Here is a 23,353-nt window from a genome sequence, read left to right on the forward strand (position 1 = left end):
GCGCCAGTGTTCGGCAGCCTCGCCTCTGTCAGTGTCAGTGCTCATAAAGCTAGCTCCTCGTGCCAACATTTTTCTTAATTTCTAAGAATTTCTTGCTAAAGTTACGACTAAATCTTGAAAAGGTGAAAGTTCTTCACAAAGCGTCTGCTTCTAAGATGAAAAACTGTGTGAAGTGAAAAGAAGGACTTTTAAGTGACTTTGGAGTGGAGCCTGACTGAAAGAAGATTTTTAAGACAACACCGATGTAATACCATATATTGATTTCAAAATTTAATATGTCAACTAATATTTTGTTTGTTTTCAGCACCTTGAAAACAAACAAACATATAAACATTAATGTTTACGCTCTGTTCGCATCATTTGGTTGGTTTGTTGACAAAACTTTACAACACTCATGGTTGAAAAGGCCTTTCTTCTGTCTCTTCCGTACTTTTTAAATGTACGTTTATTGGTTTTTATAATTACAGATACTGATATATTGGTAAATAGCTAATACATAATATATCAGCCCTGACAGCGTATTAATCAGGGTCTACTTAGGAGTTCCCTAAGCAGAGGAGAAACTGGCAGAAAGAAGAAGCTTTGCCACTTTTTTTTTCATCCTGGTGATTAAATAAAATCTTTGCGCTTTGCATAATAAGGTTAATTTATCTTTTTAGGCGTTAGAGGAATAAAATTTAATGTAACACTTAAGACAAACTGAGTAGTTAAAGCATTACACTGTGTGGTTAATTACAGCTGACTAATGGTAGTTAACTTGCCAGCATAATAACAGTTTGGTTTGGCAGCTGTAGAAAAAACGAGCCACAGGTCAATCATGTGCATACATTAGTGCCATTAGTATGTGCTCCAAATTCAGAATAACAGTGAGGTAATTAAAGCTGCAGGTTACATGTTTCATGGGTAAAGATTCTGTTACATCTAATAATAAACCCAGCATTGACAAAGTCATCATAGCTAAAGTGTTTCGGAGCTGGAAAAATGCAAGTTGGGTCTGCTCGACCTTCATCAGCAGAGCAACACGCTGATAGCTTTCACAGCCTCATGCTGTGAAGCAGTTTATTGTATTTTTCACATCGTAGAGCATTCACAGACATGATGAGCTCCCATGTATTATAACAGTAAATCGTAGAGGCTGTAAAATTTTATTTATTATAATATGATCAGCGCAGCACGGTGGCACGGTGGTTAGCACTGTTGCCGCACAGCAAGAAGGTCCTGAGTTCAATTCCACCATCAGGACGGGGTCTTTCTGTGTGGAGTTTGCATGTTCTCCCCGTGTTTGCGTGGGTTCTCTCCGGGTACTCCGGCTTCCTCCCACTGTCCAAAGACATGCAGCTTGTGGGGATAGGTTAATTGGATAATCCAAATTGCCACTAGGTGTGAATGTGAGTGTGAATGGTTGTCTGTCCCTGTGTGTTGGCCCTGCGACAGACTGGCGACCTGTCCAGGGTGTACCCCGCCTTTCGCCCTATGACAGCTGGGATAGGCTCCAGCGCCCCGCGACCCTGAAAAGGATAAGTGGAAGCGGATGGATGGATGGATGGATGGATGGATGATCAAGGATTAAATTTACCATCATGGCAAATGGATTTAACCTGAAATCTAACTCTCACCATGTGAATTTGTGTAATCTGAGAGTTTTCCTAAATCACTTCTAAGTTTGGAGTCTTTGCAAATGATTTTAGGCAAATTTAGGTCTTTGTTTTATAGTATTGTTTTATGTTTCCATTATATAACGTTTCATATTATGGACCTGATGTTGTGATGGTGTATTCAGTGAAGGATTTTTATGCGCCTGATGTGCCAGTAGGTGGTGACCAAACACTTGAGCATCAGCAGGTTGTGGGGAGAGAAAGGATGTCTGTGAAACACAAGAGTTTTAAAAGTTATGTTAAATTATATAACATTATTTCTAACCTCTTTTTATTCTTGGTCAAGATGCAAAATAATAAATGTCAGAATAAACGTGGCTCTTAGTATTTAGTGTGAACCACAACTTTCTGTGCAGTCTTTTGTCTGTCGTATGAATCACCCGAGCACATAAAGTTTGGATGAGCCCTTGTAGGTCTCCAGTTAATCACAGGAGCGATTATATAATTGACTCAAGGTTCTGATTGGTATTGTTACCCCGTACCAAGATGTTGAGATGAGGAGCAAAATCGTTCTCATGACCTTTTCCATCGAGCCTTCTTTTATGTCTTAGTCATCATTGACCATAATTAGACATAATTGGTGTCTCACTGGAGTTTTTTTCTTTGATGATCATCACACTGTAATCCTGCGAGACAGTGTTTCTGGTTTTCAGTGGCACCATTAAATGAAATTTATGGAAAAGTGTTGCTCAAATTCTAATTACAGTGATCACATGATAATTATCATCCTTCAGCCTTTTGTGCTCGGTTGCTCGGCACATAGACGTTTCACACTCCGTTTCAGGGCATTAACGGCACGGATGCTGGAGAAAGTGATACCAAAGGTGTAGCGATATAATGTGCCGTGCCACGCTCCATGGCAACAACGGGGTAGCTTCTCCACAGTCCTTTTGAAAAACTCTGTCTTCACGCAATTTGTGATGCTCATGTGGTGGCATATCTATCTATTCCTAATAAGGCTTTCAGATTGTTGAATCACATGAGTGGCCACATGACAGCTGCTAACTGTATCTGTCCCTGATGGGTACATGTTTTCTCTTACTCATTGTACCATTCTTTAGATTATAAGACTTTAGACAGTAAGAAATTAATGCAAAATCATTTGGACTTTATGTCTTCGACCCAGATGCTTATTGTAAAACTCTTATGGGATGGAAGCAGCAACCTTTTTCATCTTCTGGAGTTGAGCCGCCTATTCAATGTCTTGAGTCTTTGTGATTCATGACTGGACTTCTTATTGTTTGATTGGATGTTAGCTGTAAGAGTGCATGCATCACATCACATCACCCAGTATCCTACAATATTTTCTAATGCTAAACTGAAGTGGTGACAAAATCAGTTTTGCCATGTTGTTCTCCATCTAGAGCACTGAAATGAGCTTACTTGATATCCGGTCTTTATTCCATTCATCCATCCCTCCTCCCCTTAACAGTCAAGCAGTACAGTAATTGGTGTTAACATATTATAAATGTATTTTTTTAGTGTTAACTGGACAAAACATGCACTTTGAGATATTAAAATAGGCATTTTTCTGTTGTTTCTGAAATTTGATGCACTGACTTAATCAAGTAATCAAATACACAATGACTTTGTTTCATTCTCATACACCAGCACACTGAGATTTCCTCTGCAGATAGGAATGAATCTAAATGGCCTAATCTTTTTTTATGAATGCAGTACTGGCTTACGGGTCTGTTGTGTTCTTAATTCAGGACACCGCCCTGGGGAAGCCGAGAGAGGTCTACCGTGTAGCCGTCGAGTCCAGCCAGTGTGAGGATCGTCTTTGCGCCTCCCTCAGCCTGACCTCGGCGACCTGGGCAGCTCTGTCGGATGGTAGCGGTCGACTGTACCTCCTCCGCACAGGCAAGAGGGGAGACAGCTCCCATATGAAGTGGGAAGTAAGTATGGACGTGGTGTTTACTGCTGTAAGTGACGCACAGACGTGTTTGAAATATTTTTTGCCGCTGAAGTGAAGGTAAACAGACACAAACCTGAATTCCCTCTGTGTACTATTGTAATACTGGTGCTGCTTTTTCTTCTGCTTTCTTGGCTTAGCACAATTAATTATTAGCATTTGCAACTGACAGTTGTTAAGTCAGTTAGTCACTAGCTCATTGGCGTGTTCACAGCTGTCATAAATTAGGTCAAAACTGGGCAAAATTGGAGGTGTTTTGAATGTCCAAATGTGTCTGATGATGTAATTTTGAGTCACTAAATATCTTTGTCAGTACTGCACAAGAGAAGCTGGGTTAGTAGTCAGTCAAAAGATAATTAGACATTAATTATTGGGCATAACTTGACCTGTTCATGGGCTCTAATGTACCTGTGGTCCTAGTGAGACACTTCTGCTGGTGACGGTAATAAACTATATATGCGAAATGGACGTAGCTTCTTGGTCTAAAAGGAAAGCCAACTTGGTCAGCAGATGGTGGCCTTTCAAAAAGGATTGCAATTAAATAAAGAATTAGTTGGAATACTGCTTGATTAAATGTGTTATTCTTAGCTTTGTCAGAATAAACTGGAATACAGTATACCCAAGCAACCGAAGGAAAGAAACCCTAATTTGGTAAGCTTAGCCATCCTTCGCAAACTAATCTCACACTGTGTATGTTTGCAACATTATGGTGACTCTTAAAAACTGATTTGAGGACTGTGATTAATAGTTTCATGCACTATGAAACTATATGTTTGCAAGAGTGGACTTCAGTGGGAAGCGAAAGGATTTGGGTGAAAATCAGAGCGAGATGGGCAAGTCGGAGAGTATTCAGACATGGTCACACTTTGTAAGGCTCCATCTTTTCACTCGATTTGTTCATAATAGAAATGTCTTTTTTTGTGAGCATGGCAGATGGTGCTGTAAAAATTTCACATTCAGTAAGTAGTAACTCAAAGGCCAAAAAGGACAGCCTTGGGCTCCATGATGAACAGACACCTGGGATAATATTTAAATAAAAAAAAAATCCTCCTTTGGCCAGAGTGACATTTGAAAAGCCAAGTCAAAACTGTAACAGTACATAACAGCTTTATAATGGTGGATCAGCTACACTGATGTTATTGAACCGCTTTGAAAAATTCTGCATCCATTGTGAACATACTCTGTTATCTCTTTATGGGCTCTACATCCAGGACCACTGAAAAATACAGGTAGATGTACTTTGAGAGCAGATTTTAAAGGGTCAGTACTCTTTAAAGTTAAAATATTTACATTTATCACATTTCATTAAACTGAATATCCAAGTTAAGAAGTTTATTAATAAGTTAATAGCCAATTATTGTATTTTTTTGATTATGAAATGTCTTAATTATTCCCCAGAGGATATTGTCGGAGCAATTCAAGCGTTCTGTGTTTAAAAAGCTTGGTCGGGCTTTGGAAATTGAAATTGTAGTTGTAAGGAAGCAAGAATTTGTGCGCTTTATGCTGTTAACAAGCATGCAGTGGGGAATGGTTACAAATGAGAGTTCCCTCTCTGAACCTGGACACTTGATGCATTTGTGAAGGCAAAGTTCAAGACTGGAATTTATAATGAAGATTTAAACCCTCGAGTTACCGACGTCCAGAGTTCTATTTTTAAGATTCAGCACTTAGGGACACCAGCCAAAGCACGCAGCATCTCTCAGTCTATGTTAGTGTGTGTGTGTTTCATGTGTACAATAATAAAGTGTCTCATAAGCCAGATATTTATGCATTCAATTTGGGCTTCTTGGGATCGCATCATCTTCTTCAACCAGACAGCTGAAGACCCTGATTTAGAAATACTAGCTTGAATTAGCATTTTATTGGAAGAATAAAGAGAAATGTCTCAGTTTTCGAGTGCAGAGTAGACCATTTAAAGCCATTTAGCAACACTTGATGCTCCATTAAAACATCTCACAGCTATATTCATGTGCCTATAGCTACTAATATGTATAACTATTTACGTTTTATCATTTCTTCCATTTTAAAAGATAATGCAAGGATAAATCTCTGCTTGGTCAATTCATTCAAAAGCTATTCTAGTCTTATTTTTAGTAGACAATACAGCTCTGCTTAGACTGTGTCACATTTCCAGCTGCATTTTAACTTGTTTCAAATGATTAACAAGAATTGCGAAGAAGATTTAAATGTACATGGCAAATATTCAGACTGTCTGGGACAGCAATTGATTATATAAAGCAGAGGTAACAGAGGCTTGAGCTGAATAATGAAATAAATCTCAATGAAAGCAGGGTGGCAGGTTAAATAGTTTGTTCACTTGTTGCTGCACGACTGATTTCTTTAACTTGCAGTCCAGTGGTTGCTGGCTGTCACTAGATGAAATTGGTTGTAAAGACCTCTACAACTCCAAATGTCATTGGGATTGCTTTGATTGCTAACAGACTGCTTTAATCGCCTGTGATTCGAAGGTGATTTGACGTTTTGACAAACAACTTGGTATCTTCCATTAAATTATGGGCGACTGTGGCAGTCTACTAGCAATCAGAGCTATCATGAGAAGGTTTTTGGTGCAGCACCCTATAATCTCTTAGCCACCAATTTCACATAATGACTGCCAGCAACCTTCAGCAACCACTCGCCAATCATCTGGGATTGGTGGTCTTGAAGATTGTGTGACTGACTAAAGACTAACCTTGAACAATGATCACAAACTTTACTTTGATCATCTGTGCTGCCGTTCGTATGGTATACTTACAAGGCAGTGTAGGAGCTTCAAATTGATGCCATAGGTGTGTTTACTAAAAATCCACGACAAGTTTGAATTTCAATTACCTAGATCTCAAAGTCGAGGTCAGAGGTCAAGTTTTCTGAATAAATGCAATAACTTGAGCAGGAAGACCCCTAGGATTTTGGTCCCATAGGTGTATCTACTAAAAACCTTGTACGAGCTTGAATTCCTTTAACTTTGACCTCAAGCTCATAGGTCGGAGTTAAAGTTACCTGAAAATCTTGTGAATACGATAACTTGAGAACAACTTGATGTAGGATTTTGAAGCTTTGTGTTGGTAGCACTACAGATCATTTACTTTAAATCACTCGTTTTATCTTAGCATATCTGTACATGAGGATCTTTACATTTGCAAAATTTTGGTGACAGTTTTTTCTCCCATACTGGCAGCAGTACCCTGTTAGATTCCTAAAAATCATCCTGTTACTGTGCCTGCAGCCACTGTTCAATGAAGACCTGGGGGAACCTTTCACCATCCTCCACAGCGTCTCACACGTCCAGGCTGGCGTTCACAGCATGGAGGTTCTGCTGCTCCGTGTCCAGAAAGACCCGGAGGAAACCAAAGGAAGTGGATACTCAGTGTCTCTCGAGTGGATCACAGTCGCCAACACTGCAGGACAAGGTGGGTGGTGCGATGATTGACTGAGTATGATAATCGAGCATGAAGTAAGATAAGACCAGTGTGTCATAAATGATTAGTATATCAGTTTCAAGCCTGTGATTTAATTTTAATTTCCTTGCCTCCTTTTTTTCTGTTAACATTGTTTCAGTAGAAAACTGAAACCCTTCTTAATTAAACCGTAATAGCGTATTAGTCATGTTCTTCCTTTAATGGACTTTAAATATTATGTCCCAGATGAGATTAGTGCACTCTGAAGCAAACATTGGCAAGAAAGATTTTCATTAAAGTCCTCGGTGCTTGCCGAGAAAGAATACCACCGTGACTGATGAGTCAAATATTGTGTAGAAAAAAAACAACAGCCTTTCGAGAGTCCCTTCTTCATTTTGTTGGATTTAAAGATGCATCCCTTTGATATTTGCTTAATATTTTACTAATGCTAATCAAGGCTATTTGGTCTGGGCTAGGAACATGGCCAAATGGGGACTTGGAGTGGCACCAGCCCCTCAAACATATGACTGGTGGCCACCTTTTGTGAAGTGTCACTTTTCATGTAATAAAACAGTCGTTCCCAAAGTGAAGAGTGTTGCTGTCCACTTAAAACCAGAAAATCCCACGGTGCCCACCCAAGCTTAACTCTTCCCTCGAATCAGTATACAAGAGAAACTGATGGATTTCCGTGAAAATTTTTTTAAAAAACATAAACCCCATACACTGTTGGCTATTAAATTGCTAATGCTACCCAGTCATTTGCAAAGTGTTAAGGCCCATGTGTGACTGACCTGCCACTGGGACACAAACATCAATACAAGAGCATTGAGAGTAATATCACAAACTAACCACCTCCTATTACCACTTTTTAATTCATTTTAGATACATAAATACATTTATATAAATATGTAACTTTACGTACTTGTGTGTAGTTCCCAGGTGAATTTCTTTTGTTACAGCGGTCCACTTGCAGTACCCTCACGGCCCACCAGGTGGCCACGTCCCACACTTTGGGAATCACTGTAATAAAACATGTGTAAGGGCACAAAATCATATCATCAAACTCATGCCCAGGTTTTTCTGAGCCAAACTTTTAACGCTGTCTTTATGATTTATAAATAAGAGATTATAAAATTGTTTATTGATACCTCATTTTTGATGTTTTAGCATTTCCCCTCTCATCTTAAACTAATTTTAGGCTAAAATATAATAGTGCTAAATGCATAGTTTAAAAAAATTTTTTATTTTGTAGAAATGTAAAAGATTCATGAATTAAAATCAAGAGGTAATACTGATAAAGCCTTCTCACTATGACAGTTACTTTATTAACATATATATGCATATATTAATAAAAATGCCACCAGATGTAAATATTAAAATACTAAAGTGAGTATATGTTTTTAATTTATTACTTATTCATGATTTCTTCACTGAGTGATAATCTGTGCTGCTCACACTACAAACCCAAGCCTGGAAGCTGCCCAGTAGAATCACTGGAGCAGTAGAAAGGTCTTACTGAAGGGCAGCGTGGCGGATGATGTTAATGTAGAATAGCTAGGAGCTGCTTTTTCACTTTTCACACAGATTTATTTTTCCTGTTGGCTTAGCAAATGGTCTGCCTTCTTGTCACAAGGTCTCCTTTTTATATTCTGCAGATAAACAGCTGCAGGTTCCAGCTTTTTGAATCTGAAGCGCAGTCAGTTGTCCATGAAAGAGAGATTTCAATTTAGTCATTCAAACTGGTAATTTTGAGATGATATAGAATAAACGCTACATTTGAAATGAACTTTTAACTTAAAAAATATAAGTATAAACTTACAGACTGATCATAAAGCTTACACTTAAAAGTTTCAACACATCCTTGTATCCTCGCACCAAGATGCAGTTACTGAGTAAATGGGGGAAAAAATGCATTATCCTTAAGATGACATCATTATCCATTAAAACAAATCACCAATAGGGAAAGGAACCATGATACAGTTGCTTTGCTTGACTATCAGGTTGCAGGCACATTCTTTATCTTTTGAAAAGCTAATACCTTGCACAAAATACCTACAGAAGTAAACAATCCCCTCTAATATAAGTGGCTTGAGCACGCTCTGTAATGACTGCTGGGAGTTCTGTACATGCAGTGCTTCTTGACATGAGATGTTTTTCTACTCCTCCTGGTCTCCGTCTGAGTTTAGAAAAGATTACTTTACACAGGGATCACTGTGTCCTTTGATTTCCACACGCAGGTCAGGAGAAAAAGTATGAGGTGAAGAAGAGGAGGGTCCTCAGGGGGAAGTCGGTGCCTCACTATGCAGCGTTGGAGCCCAAAGGGAAGGGACTGATGCTGGCATCAGAGAAGCCATTCGTTTTTACACATGTGGATGGTAGACCTGTGGAACAGCCCGAGCCAGAGCCCATGGAGGTGGAGAAGACAGGTGGGTAAAAGGTGCCGCTGGGAAGTCTGCCAGCGAGCAGCTTGAGTAATGTTACTCAGCGCCTGCTGTTATAACATTAAATGCACAAGTAGCAGCCTTTGTTTCAGGCTCTAAGGGTGCTTATTTAACCCCTGTAATGTCCTCGGGATTTCCATACACCTGTTGCCCTACATCCTGGCAAAAATGACCCCAGGACAACACAAGGGTTAAAATCAAGTAAAGTAGCTTTGACTGTCATTTCAACAATATCATAGCAATAATCATCTTTGTTGCAGGAATTAGGCCCTTTTTTCTCCATTGTTTTCAATGTACTTAACACAACAGACTAATAAATATGGATGGATACCACATATACAGTATATACATGGGAACTTCACAGTTGTACATGTATGCACAACAAAGACTATATACAGCAGCTTTAGTTTAGCAGCAGGTATAGTGGATGTTTTAGTAAAGGCAATATATGAGTGATATAAGTGTTCATCAGAGCGACGGCCTGTGGAAAAAGAATCGAATCGAGGTTTATTATATAGTTAACATACAGATAATACAGTACATCTTGAAATTAAAAAACATTCCTCCAGGAGCACACGATGCGATATATAGGGCAATATATAATTAAAATATAATACAGAGTACAAATACTTAGTGGAGTCTATGTGTGTGTGTGTGTGTGTGTGTGTGTCTGCGCAGTTTTGTTGCCAGTCCATTTCCTGAGTATTGAGCTGTCTGATGACTTGAGGGAACAAACCGTTACACAGTCTGGCAGTGAGGGCCTAAATATTTTGGTACCTCTTGCCACATAGCAGGAGGGTAAAAGTTTTTGTGAGGGGTACGTGGGGTCATCCACAATGCTGGTGGGTTTTTCAAATGCAGTTTGTGTGGAAAAATAAACGTGTGTGTGATGAAGGGAAGAGAGCCTCGGATGATCTTCTTAGCTGTTCTCACTGTGCACTGCAGGGTGCTTTGAGATCTGTTACTGTGCAGTTTCCATACTAGTGATGCAGCTGCTCAGGAACCTCTCGACAGGCCTGGGGGCGCAGGAGATGGTCTTTGCTCAGCCTTTGCAGGAGAGACGCTCTTGGTCCTTCTTGGCTGTTAAGCTGGTGTTTTTGACAGGTGAACACTGCGGAATTTTGTGGTCTTAACAATATTTCTGGCAGAGAGTGGATACCCCTGATCTTCTAAAGTCAACAATCGTCTCTTCTGTTTTTTCCAGCAGTCCGTTCGCTGTCGTACCTCGTCTCTGTACACTGATTCGTCATTATTGCCGATAAGACTCACCACGGCCTGAGAGCTGATCAGAATGGACTTACATTTGCAGCCAGCTTAATTGGCCATTCAAAGAACTGTAATTCAACACTGCAGTAGTTGGCTCCTGACTGCCGTATTGGCTTCATTTCATATTCATCTTTTTTATTCCTCAGAAGTTTCTGCTTTAGACTGCATTCTTTTAGCTATGTGTATCTAATAAAGCTAAGTGTAATGCTCCTTTTTAGTTTTTTAGTGTTTGCATTTGAGCTGTCAGAATAAGAAAAATCCAAACTTTATCTCATGAAGTTAACTTTCCAAAATAAATCCTAATTAATAAAAACAAGTTCATCTTCTTCAAGGAGTGTTGAGATGCAAGAAACCCAAATCAGCAGTAATAGTGCATACCTGTGTTGAGCTGTTGTTTAATATACAATGCTTTAGAAGTGCATGCAATTTTAACTCTTGGCAAGGAACAGAAGTCCTGTTTCATTTTTTTTCTGTCCTTACCACAGTGCCGCCGCTCATTTCTGACCCTGCTGATCTCTGTCAACAGAATTTGTGCAGAGTGCAGACCTAATATAGGAAAAGTCACGTTGTCCTCATCAGAATCTTTGACTCGGTGCTGCTCAGGCTTGAGACTGTGAGAAAACACTTAAAAATAATGTGACACGGCTTGTCATTTATCCTATTTATAGTGATGTATTTTTATTATGATTATTTTTTGTCTCAAAAATTCTGTCTGAAACTGACCTGAAAGTCAAGCTGTCTGCGAATCTGTTAAAACGGTGACAGAAAGTGAAATAAAAGATCCGAGTGGCATTCCCGCCTTCCACCATGAGACGTGCGACTCCCACCCCTCCCACCTTTTCTGTAATTGGACTGTTTCTGGTTAAGATTCATTACGCGGTTGCTTTTGCTTGTCACGTCGACTCCTTTCGCTCATTACCTTTCCGAGCTGCTGGTTGAATGCGCACACCGACTCGTTCACTTGTCGCCATAGAAACGTCTGAGTGGGCGGCAGAATATTCCCAATCAGACTGAGGTCTCTGTCAGGTCAGGTGATCTGTGTCTGTGTACACAGATGTGTTTCCAGGCCATTTATTGCTGTTGCACAGGACCTGTGAGACGCCTTCAGCATATTCTCTCAGTCTCGCTGACGAGCTTTGACTAAAATGTTCAGTTAATTCAGCAGTGAGAGTGATTTTTTTTTTTTTTTTGATGACTTGCTGTAGGCCTGCAGCATACTAGTCATGAATAATTTTATTAGATAGTTAAGTAATGGAATGACTTAATTAATAATGCCGAAAACAAACCCTGTCTGCACACTGCTCCACAGTTAGAGACTCTTTAACTCTGACTCAGGGGCTGCATGTTCTCACATTTTAGACAGTGGGAAAAAAGTTATTTGATATACAGAATCCACTCACTTTTAAATTATTATAAAAATTACCTGTTAGTTATTTCTAATTTAATTTAATTTTTAATCCTGGTTACTAAAGTAACATTGGAGTCGTGATTTTTGCCTCATATCAGTGCTCAATTCAGCTCAAACTGGTTTCTTGACAATGAATTTGATGTACTCGAATAGCGTCCACAGTCACCAGATCTCAATCCAGTACAAGCACCTTTGAGATGTGATGGAACATGAGGATCACATCATGGATGCGCAGCCAGATCTGAAGTAACTTTATGACGCTATCATGTCAGTGTGGCTCCAAATCTCTGAGGAATCTTTCCAGTACCTTGTTGAATCTGTGCCATCACAAATTAAAAGAGTTCAGAAGGGAAAACAGGGTCCAAGCCAAGGTGTACCTAATAAAGTGTCCTTGACTGTGGAATTTCTGCATTTTGCATAATGTGGCTTAAATTCAGTCATCACTAAAATATTTTCTTTTTCTATATTTCATGTGAGGGAGCCAATTAAGACGAGTGGTCAGAGGTGTCATATTGATATTTAAAGTGTTTTGATTGATTCTCAACGTCGGCTCAGGAACATGCTGCTCTCTGCCTTTCAGCGAAGGCGTAAATTAAACAAGTAAAGATGAAAAGGCAGCGAAATGTTCTTTTAATGTTATTAGAAAAGCTTGAATGGTCATGAAAAGTAGGAACATTTCCTGTATTGGTTTGAAAGCCCTCTAACATTTGCTGGAATGTCGTGGAAAACTCGGGCTGGTTTCAAGAAGAACAGTAGGCTACGTAAACGTATCTGTGTCTTTAGAAAGACAGAGGACAACGGTCGTACAGGTGAGAAATGGGGAGAGAGACAAAGACAGGTTCAAGGAGAGCAGTGAGATTATTGAATATGTAACGTCTGATGTCATACAGGCCGATATGGAGGTGAGCCTGGACTTTACGATGATGGATAAAGTCAGCCTAACATTTGATCCCTTCAATATGACATCATACAGAGTCAAGAATAGAGAAAACTTTGAAACTAAGTATTTACAGCGGTTTGAAGCTTTTGGTTGACAGGGCTTATTTGTGCACATTATTTGAAATTTTGACCATCTTTTGTATGAGAATCTATCATATATAGACAGAAAATAAGGAAACTTATAATAGATCCACTTTACAGCAAAAAAACATTGAACTAAACATTCGTATCCATCTTGGCCCTTTTCTTGTTTTTAAACTCTGTTATACTCACAACCTCTAAACAAGCAGACAAACAGCTACCTTCTCCTTCAAAAGATATATTAAAAAAACCCACAACATGACCCAGAGAGGGCAAAGTGCATGTTGATGGTGCCGAAGCAGAGTAATGGCAGCTTTTCAGGCAATCCTTTTATCAGCACTCTTACTTTCTCCTTTCGAAGGAAAGGTAATGGATTAGATGTCAAGAGAGGAGACATGTTCAAAGAGGCTTGTAAGTGACGAGAGAGGGAGCAGAAAAGATAGAAGTGACTTGGTGCTGTGTTAAGGAGACGAGATGTGGGTATAGAAAAAGTATATAGATGACAGAGAACATGTCCAAACAAGTGGGTGGAAACGATTATTCCGATACAAGGACACCAAAAACCTTGAGTTCAGTCATTTATAGTGATGCACAAAACTGGATTATTTTAAACTTCAGCTGACTGAGTTCCAACACAGATAAACAAAAAAGATCAACACTGAGCAAAGAAGATTGGGAAAATGAAATGGAAGATTTGGCAACCCTCCTCCTGCCTTGTTAGTTTCTTTGTTGACAACAAAAGGTGATAATGAACAACTCTTAGTTTCTCACATCTACGCCAAATATGGAGCAGGTCTGTTGGTTTGATGCTGCATAGTTGGAACAATTTAATTGCTCAGGCTTTGGCAATAATCAGCGTATGTTGTTTATGATGGCTGTTATAGATGAAAAGGTTGGTACAGAGATGTTTGCGCATCAATTACATGATTTCGCTCATGCTAATCTTGCTTTTTTGTTTCATTTAAACATGTTTATTGTTATTTGGTAGTTCTAAGAGTTGCTTACAGGAAAGAATATTTTAATTTAATTGTTATGATAATAAAACACTTACACCTCATGTTTTAGAAACTACAGCTTGAGAAAAATCATGCGGTTCTAATCGTAATTAAATTAAGGACAAAGTGGGGTTAAAGGGAATAGTCGAAAACCTCACCTTCAAGATCTTCTTCCAGTGCACCTCTGGACTTTTAGATCGCTGCCTGGAAGTCTTGTTCTGTCCCTTTTACATTTATGCCTCTGCGATGCAGACTGGATCTCCTTCAGCTTGTCTAACTAATGATTCTTTAACTTGATTTTCAGTTTTGGAAATTAGGTAAAATGTCTTGGAGGCAAATTTGTTGATATTTTGTGGATCTGATTGAACTCCACTAGCCATTACAGACAGCTCTGCATTGACAGTCTCATTGTGGGGGATAGATTCACAGTGTACATCACTGTAAATGACTCGCATAACCCTGGACTTAGTTCTCAACTTCAGGCTTAAAAAGCAGGCTTCAAATGAAAACTTCTGGTTGTGGGTGTGTACCCAACCCTCATTATTAGAGATGGTCCCCCACTTGAAATTGTGCTCATTTTGAAGCAAAAGCAATTTTTTATCTTCTGTTTAAGTTTATAAAAGTCTAAAGTTAGAACAGGTGTTTAAGCACCAAGAAAAAATTTAATACAAACACTATACAGGCAAAAGTGTGAGGCTTCAAATTTTTTATTATTAACAGTACTAGGGAAAATATAACAGTACGACATCGTTAAAACGAACTCTCTGAAGCATTTGTTTGTGGTAGCTAGATGTCAGGTGCCAAGGAGTCAGTTTACTGGAAAGGAGAGATGAAACAATTATGTTCTGCTTCATATATTTTTCATTCATTTCTTTGTACTTTAATCTTTACTTTTGTGTAAATATCGGATCATTTAATTTTTTCCAGTCAGTCAAACAGATTAATTACATGGTTGAATGAGGTCAGTAATGAATGAAACTCCCAACAATTCATTTGAAATGTGACGAGAGACACCAAGTACACTATGCTTGTTTGTAAGCTCAACTCAGAATTATTAAGAGTGTTGTATGTTTTTCAAGTGAAGTCTTTAATATTAAATGTAACTAGCAAGTGTAGCTTCAAATTTAGTGGATTAAAAACTGCATTATTTCTCGCCCACAGCGAGGGGAGATAAAATAGATGCAGGAAAGAAAGTGAAGATAAAATAATAAAATAAAATAATTTGGTTGGAAACAAAATGATCTGCATGAAATGATGAGAGAGATAGAAGAGCACAGATAGAGGACTGTTAGGGATTCAGAAGGGCAGAGCATGAGTAAGGAGGAAGTGAGAGCACCTGTGAAGAGGATGAAGAGTGGAAAGGTGATTGGTGCTGATGAGGTTGGGGGATGTCTAATTGAGAGGGCAGTGGAGCTTTTAACCTGATTGTTTTAACACAATCTCGAGAGTGAGTGAGAGGATTCCTTGGGAATCGAGAAGCAGTGAACTGGCGCTGATTTTTTCAAGAACAAGGCATGAAAAAGGTAGCTGTGGTAACTACAGGGGGTTGAAGCTATACCATGATGCTATGGGGAAGAAGCTATTGTTATAGGCAGATGATGGGCTGTGGTGATCCCTGAAGAAGACAAAGAAGTTAGAAAGACAAGAGCGAGTTTATCAACCTTTTTTTGGGCTGCATTCAAAATCATAGCAAGATAACAAGGGCGAGATTTACTAAAGGGAACCAATAAGTATGTGTGTGCAGTCCCCAAATAGTGCTGAAAGGTGTGAATTACAAAACTTGCACGGTTTTCTAAACTCATGCAGTCAGTTCATTTCAATGTGACATGCTCTCAGTCTGCTAAGAGCTGTGCAAACCACAGAGTAAGACATGATATTCAGCTGCAGGTGATTACAAATAGGACAGGCGTGGCTTGTTTATTTTAATCAGAAAAGCATAAAAATGTCTTTCATACACGTGCATGTTAAATGTAGGCCTGGCAAAGAGAATCATTATAATGGAAACGACCTTCAGTAGCTGACAGGTGCCGATGTAGGACTGTAAACAGTGCAGCAATATGTGTCTGTAGCATTCTTGTTTTGAGACGACCCCTGAAGGGATACAACAAACTGGAAATGCCTTATTTACAAATGTTTTTTTTCTATATTCTGCGAGTTTTCTAAGCTAGATTTCTTTAATTAAAAAAAATGATCTACAAATGTGTGTGTGTGTGTGTGTGTGTGTGTGTGTGTGTGTGTGTGTGCAATTAGCAGTACTTTGCTGCTTGTCAATTTGAAATGGTTAAGGATGTTCTCTGCATATAAAAGGTTAACCTTAAACTCAACCTCATTTGTCAAATCAGAGACAAAACATACATCAAAGTGAAGGAGTCAGGCTTTTGACAATATTTAGCATTTTTCCCTCTGATTTTATTTGACCTGTCGAGGCCGCCTGTACTTTCAGAATTCAAACATTTTCCTGAGTGCACTGAAAGTATTTTAAAGCATCAAACCTTCTTATATTTCTGAACCAGGACCACTCAGCTGCTCTTAAATGTCCCACCATCCAGGTTCAGTACTAGAGGGCTTTTACTGTTTTAGCTCCTGTGCTCAGTAACTCTAATGCCCATTACCGTCAGGTCAGCTTTGCCTGTCCTATATTTTAAAAAATATTTTTAAGAACCTGCCTTTATAGACTTATGTTTCTTTCCTCGTCTTTTGCAGAGCATGTGGTTTCTGTAAAGACTTTTGAGGTGCTGTTTTAAGAAGCGCTCTAAAAATACCTGCGATAAACAATGATCAGTTTGACTAGAAGCAGTATTTCCTTTAGTTTTCTCACTTTTATTCATATTTTGCCAAACTAATGTGGTGATAGCCACACAATTAAATTGGATGTGGGTAATTTCTTAGTTTTCTCAGTAAGTGAAATGAGGTGGGCTGTGTGAGTGATCATGTTGCTGTACTTTGCTGCTTTTTAAATACCTGGCAGCTGCATTACAGAAAAGTGGAAACCTTTCACCTGAGGTAACAGACAAAACAGGATAAAAGCTGCAGCCTGAAAGAAAATATTGCGTAAATCTCCTGTTGGATCAGCAACAGATGAAAAGGACTCAAAGGGACTTTTATTTTAGAAATAAAGTCTTGAAAACGGCATTCAAGCACAAGGCTGCAAACAGATTTATGACGGGATTGTTTGTGCCATTTATGATTATGTTCTCGGAAGCCAAAGTCATTTTATCAAGCATCTGTGAACTTTTAGAGGAGAATCTAAAGAACAACATGATGCCTGCTGTTCATCTATTCTACAACTAGGCTTTTAACAAACATTGCCTCTTTATGACTTACACTTTATTCAGAGTACATCTGTTCTGAACATTACTGCCGATGCTGGTTACGCTCCCCGTGACGACTCGTGTTATGTTTCATTATAGAATACCACACAGCACAGGCTTCGTCATAGCTGAAGGAAAGGGAAGATTTGATGTGTGCTGAGTCAGAGGCAGCAGAAAGTTGGCTCGTGGGGAATGGTGAGAACAGGCTGGAGCGGAAACGTGGTCGTCATGTTTGTGAAAAAAGCCTTCAAAGAAAGCAGTTCAGTGCCTCAGCTTCCTCATATTACCATAATGTACATAACGCTCTAATTATAATTGACTCCTTTTACTTGTTGCGTAAATACTCTAATTGAAATTGAAAAATAAATCTGGATCTGTATTAAAATACGCTATTAGTGCTAATGGATAATCATTTGATTTATGTGGCAGGCTCTTTCATTCGAGTAAGAGCAGCGTTTCATTGATAAAAGCTTGTATTAGCATAGCAATACTGAGGCATTAAAGAAATCACGAGTCAGCATCTGGCTTGAAACCATATCAAAGCTGCTAGCTTGGCAAGTGAACGTTGCACTAAATTTAAGTGAATTACTTTATTGCATTTCATTATCACTGGAAAACAAATGCTTCCAACATAGAAGGAGTAACGCTCGTAGAATCCAGGCTTGAAGAAGTCGGTTCCTTTGGTTACAAGCAGGGAGGAACAGACACGGATGTAAAAGTGAGAATGGGCAAAGAGCTGCACTCTTACATCTGGAGAACATCTGGAACTCAATAATTCCACTGTGGAATCAGTGTTTCTCTACAGTGCAAAATCTTGGAGGGTATTTAAAGATAAGATATGTACCTTTATCAACAGCTGCCTAAGGAAAATTTTAACCTCCTAGGACCTGGGTCCACATATGTGGACATCACATTTTGGGTTGTCTAGACCAAAATATTAAATTTTGCTCTATAAGGGCCTGATATCCACTTGTTCTTATTTTTCTCAGAAAGAAAATTCAGGTAAAAAAACAAAACATAATTCTTTGTTTTTACATTCATCAGGTTCCAAACAACCCAAATAGCAAAGAGAAATTAAAAATGCATGCCATGAAAGAGTTTGGGTCTTAGGAGGTTAAAGATCTACTGGCATAACAACATCTTCAGTTAAGACTAGGGGGGAAAAGTGAAGCAACTATCTGTAGAAGAAGAGATACGGTGAGGAAACCAGGCCACTGGACCACCAGATGTGGTTTTGTGGAATCTGCAAGGGAGGAGGAGCAAAAGAAGCAGGCCAAAGATTACACTGCAAAGAGATAAATATGAGGCCTGTTTTACAGATGACAGTCGCAGGAATGTCGCTGTAATTTAGTTCTTCCTCCATCATTTATGATAAATATGGTAAAATTCTTTCCTTCATGTGATCCATTTATATAAAATCACTCTGAGGCTGTTGAGGGTAGCTGTTCTGTTAAAACACTACACATACAGAGGACAGAAAACTACGTTTTCTGTGTTGATTCTCTAAAGCCACATACTGGTTTATACTCTTACTTTGTAATTTTAGGGGTAATAGGGTAGATGTTTGGCAAAATTGAACTGTAACACAGGAGTGTGGACTTCTGTGTAACTGATTCTGTCTTGTTAATCATGACTTGTTATTTAAAGAGGCTCCTTTTTGAATTTCTGCTAGATCATGATGTTAAAATAATGCCAAAAACATCTGCTTTTATAAGTAAAGAATCTAATAAGGGATGCATACAGTCATGTGAAAACTTAACAGCCCTGTAATAAACTGAGTGTGCCTCACTATTCAGTAGTTAAAATCTATATGTTTTTAAAAAGATTTATTATTTTAAAAAATTGCCCAACTATCAATAGCCCACTAGTTCATTATAAAAAATGGTCGTTCAAAACTTTCTGTTGATCCACCAGTTGATTCATTTACATTATTTTGTTTGTGGCCGATGTTTTGTCCCAATATAGCAGAACGTAACATGCAAAACAACTTTTTTGTTGTAGTATAATTTAGTTTTCCTGTTAATAATGCAAAAGTTGAAGGGTTTTTTGTTGTTGTTGCATAAACTAAACGTTGAAATAATTAGAAAATAAATAGATGCTTCTTTGGTTTACTCATCTCACTTGAAATTTGTAGGTTTTAATAATTCAATACATTAAAATTCAGCAAACGAATTGCCTTAATAGCTTCGCTGTGAGCTCATTCGTGGTCATCCCCACTTGCGCTATGATGATCCATTTATTTTAATGGTCTCCTATCTGCAGTTGACTGAATATTCAAAAGTAATTTCCTTCAATGTCTGCACTCTATCAGATCTTTTATGTATGACTCAGAGACAGCTGGCTCAGGACGATCATTAACTTCAGCACCACACATTTCTTTCCCCTTTGAATTCAGATCCCATTTACTTTTGGCAGCAGACGACCGAGGACGTCACGCTGTGTGTGCGCATGCCCGAGGGTATCACCAAAGAGGGGGTGCAGTTCAGGCTGACGGCAGACAACATGACCATTGGAGTTCAGGGTTTCCCTCCACTGCTGGAAGGCCAGCTGTTTGCATCTGTAGACCCCGAGGCCAGCGCCTGGATCATCAAAAATGACAAAAGGTTTGCAGTCTGAAATGTGGGGTGTTGATGAAGTTGGATTATTACTTTTCTTCATTATATTTTGGAGTTGAAATCGTAGGATAAAAACAGCACCGTAACACGGCGCTATTTCCATCGTTGTTCCTCTGCTCGCCATTTCCCCGCCTCTCTACAACATATTAGTTAACTTCTGTTCACTTCACCATCATTCAATTAAAAACTGCCACAGACTCATGAAGGTGTTACTTGGCAATGAAAAAGGTTAGAATACCTACATGCTCTAATAAAAATAAAATGATAAGTAATACAATATATAGTGGCATCAATACTTTTTCCCACCTCTGCAGTAGATTACAGAAATATCTAATATATAACCTGCACACAATAAATCTCTGCACAGTCGTCATCTTCATGAATGAAATATTGAATGTGTACAAGATTAATGCAGCACTCTGGGGATTTGAGAAGCCTGAAACATGTTATGAGTTTGGATGTTGAGTCAGAAACTCTAACCACCCGGGGATCGGTGAATTAAGAATGAATGAATTAAGCTTTTAAAAATTGATTGATTTAATTTTTTTTGCTTTAGAAAGAAAGAATTAAATTCCTTAAATTGTTCCTGCCACTTATTTAATATTAAACGTGTTAATGGTGTTTTAAATCAAATGTGTTTATGTGCCAATACAAACATCAGAGAGAGAGAGGCAGCATTTCTTTGGTGAATTTTGTCTTGTGAGTCAATATATTTATAAACATTATTAACAGGATTGATTCATTATAGGTTTTTATAGTTAGCGCCTCAGCACGTGTATATGCTTTTAAAGCATACTAATACCATATACTTACCAACTACTTTGTTAGGTATACCTGTTCAACTGCTCATTAATGCAAATGTCTTATCAGCCAATCAAATGACAGCACTCATTACATTTAGGCTTGCAGAAATCGTCAAGACGATTTACTGAAGTTGAAACTGAGCATCAGGGTGGGGAAGAAAGGTGAGTTAAGTGACTTTGAGCAGGGCATGGTGCCAGAGGGCTTGCCTGCATATTTCACACACTGCTGAGATGGGTTTTTGCTGCACGACCATTTCCAGGGTTTACAGAGAATAGTGTGCAAAATAAAAAATAGCCAGTGAGCAGCAGTGCTCTGGGAGAAAATGCCTTATTTATGCCAGAGGTCAGAGGAAAATGGCTAGTCTGCCTCAAGTTGACAGGAAAGCAACAGTAACTCATATAAGTGTGCAGAGAACATGGAGGAACTGACAGTGCATTGGGCCTTGAAGCAGATGGGCTACAACAGCAGAAGACCACACCAGGTGCCACAACTGTCTCATAAGAACAAAGAACTGAGGCTATATTTCACATTTCCCAAAATTTTATAGAAGACAATTTTTTTAATGCTAGGGTCATTTTAGCTATTGGTGGAGAATATACTTAATCTACTGAGCAGCATGGTGTAGCACAGCGGTCCCCAACCTTTTTTGCGCCATGGACCGGTTTAATGTGAGACAATATTTTCACAGATTGGCCTTTAAGGTGTCGCGGATAATTACAACAAAATAAAATGATACGACCAAGACAAAAACTGTGGTATTTTGTAAATATAATAATGAACATAAATTCACTGTGTAATCGTGTAAATGTGTTAGCAGCGTCCTCCTGAAACGCACCAACAACATTGAGAGTAACATCCTCCTCTCTGCCCCTTAATATTCTCTGGTCGCTATGGTAACGCGTAAATATTTCTTTCAAAATAAGACACACAACTACAACACGGGAAAAGACCCAACGATAAAAGCCCTGAAAACCATAAATTTCACACCCAAGCCTCAACTCTCGCGGTCTGGTACCAAAGCGGTCTGTGACCTGGGAGTTGGGGACCGCTGGTGTAGTACACAATAAAGAAATTCAGGACTGGAAAAGTTATTTGTCATGATGATGTCTGGAAACATAATATATTTTGTTTATTATGGTTATAAGTCTCAATTCAGTGTATGATGTTTCATTTTTGCGCTATTTATATATATATTTTAAAGAAGAATAAGATGTTAAATGTTATGAAACCAACTGAAACTTTCAGTGTTACATAAGTTCAGTCTGCTTTGAAGGCTACAAGTGAACAGGTGAAACCAAAGAGAAAAACTCCCTTTGTCATAAACTGCTCTGCAGTATCATAGTGTGACACCAGCATAGATGAGTGAAATGTACAGTAATGCAATTTTCTTCTTTCTCACACTTCTGGGGCTGCCATTGGCCCAAAAGCACCACTTTGAGATCCTGGGGTATAACATATATAACAAATGTAACATAAACATGATCTAATCCATGTATTGCATAGAAAATTGTCTTTCAGTTGCTTTTTGGGCTTTATTTTCAGTTTTCTTTATACAACACTGAATCACATTATGTGGGATTTTTTTGACAGTGTTTAGCAGACTCACTGAGTGTTATTATATCTTCGGTGACCCCGCTAGCTGTGCTTTCAGGGTCAGTAGCTCCTGCTTATGTGTTTCAAGGCAAATTGAATTAAATTGAATTGAAATTGCTTGTAGGTAATGAGCCTGGCTTTGAGTTATTCAAGAATATTTATTTATTAATAAATTGGGGCCGCTGGGAAAGAGGCACCTTGAATTGGACAAACTTCTGCATGCAGACCTGTAAGCAGAGCTTTCACAAAAGTGTCGGATAAGGAAAGCAGGACTAAACTCAGGCAGGAAGTAGTGAAACGCTGACACTCACTTAAAATATTCTTGGTCAGTGAAGACCTGGGGCCAGGCCTTCCCATCTCTCTTGCAGCAAAATATTCTTCCACCCGCGTGTTACTGTTTGAGTTATGACTGACAGTAAAAAAAAGAAAAAAAAGAAAAGAAAAGTGACTCCTATCAGTGCAGGAGTACACGATGTCCACATGTTGTCTAGTTTCCCAATTGTCATCCTCAACAAGCGAGCTGGATCACATTTGTTATCTTGAAGCCACAAAAGGCTTTACGGAGCTTTTCTCAGAAATCAGACTTCCCATCCATCCATCCATCCATCTTCATCCGCTTTATCCGAGGCCGGGTCGCGGGGGCAGCAAAGAGGCCCAGACCTCCCTCTCCCCAGCCACCTCCTCCAGCTTATCCGGGGTAACACCAAGGCGTTCCCAGGCCAGCCGAGAGATATAATCTCTCCAGCGTGTCCTGGGTCTGCCCCGGGGCCTCCTCCCGGTGGGACATGCCTGGAACACCTCACCCAGGAGGCGCCCAGGGGGCATCCTTGTCAGATGCCCAAACCACCTCAGCTGGCTCCTTTCGATGTGGAGCAGCAGCTGCTCTACTCTGAGCCCCTCCCGGATGGCCAAACTTCTCACCCTATCTCAAA

At 39.1% G+C, this 23,353-nt stretch overlaps 1 protein-coding gene across 1 annotated transcript in view; it reads left to right on the forward strand.

The window, feature by feature from the left end:
* nudcd1 (NudC domain containing 1) overlaps positions 1-23,353 on the forward strand; it is a 49,098-nt gene that overhangs the window by 1,820 nt on the left and 23,925 nt on the right. Inside the window, exons 3-6 of the mRNA XM_042225435.1 lie at positions 3,368-3,553; positions 6,797-6,980; positions 9,206-9,394; positions 19,805-20,012. Coding sequence (XP_042081369.1) covers positions 3,368-3,553; positions 6,797-6,980; positions 9,206-9,394; positions 19,805-20,012 — 767 coding nt within the window. The remainder of the gene's footprint in view (positions 1-3,367; positions 3,554-6,796; positions 6,981-9,205; positions 9,395-19,804; positions 20,013-23,353) is intronic.

This window comes from Haplochromis burtoni, unplaced genomic scaffold, assembly GCF_018398535.1.
Source record: "Haplochromis burtoni strain Fernald_Lab_line unplaced genomic scaffold, NCSU_Asbu1 Contig_171, whole genome shotgun sequence".
Lineage (NCBI taxonomy): Eukaryota > Metazoa > Chordata > Actinopteri > Cichliformes > Cichlidae > Haplochromis > Haplochromis burtoni.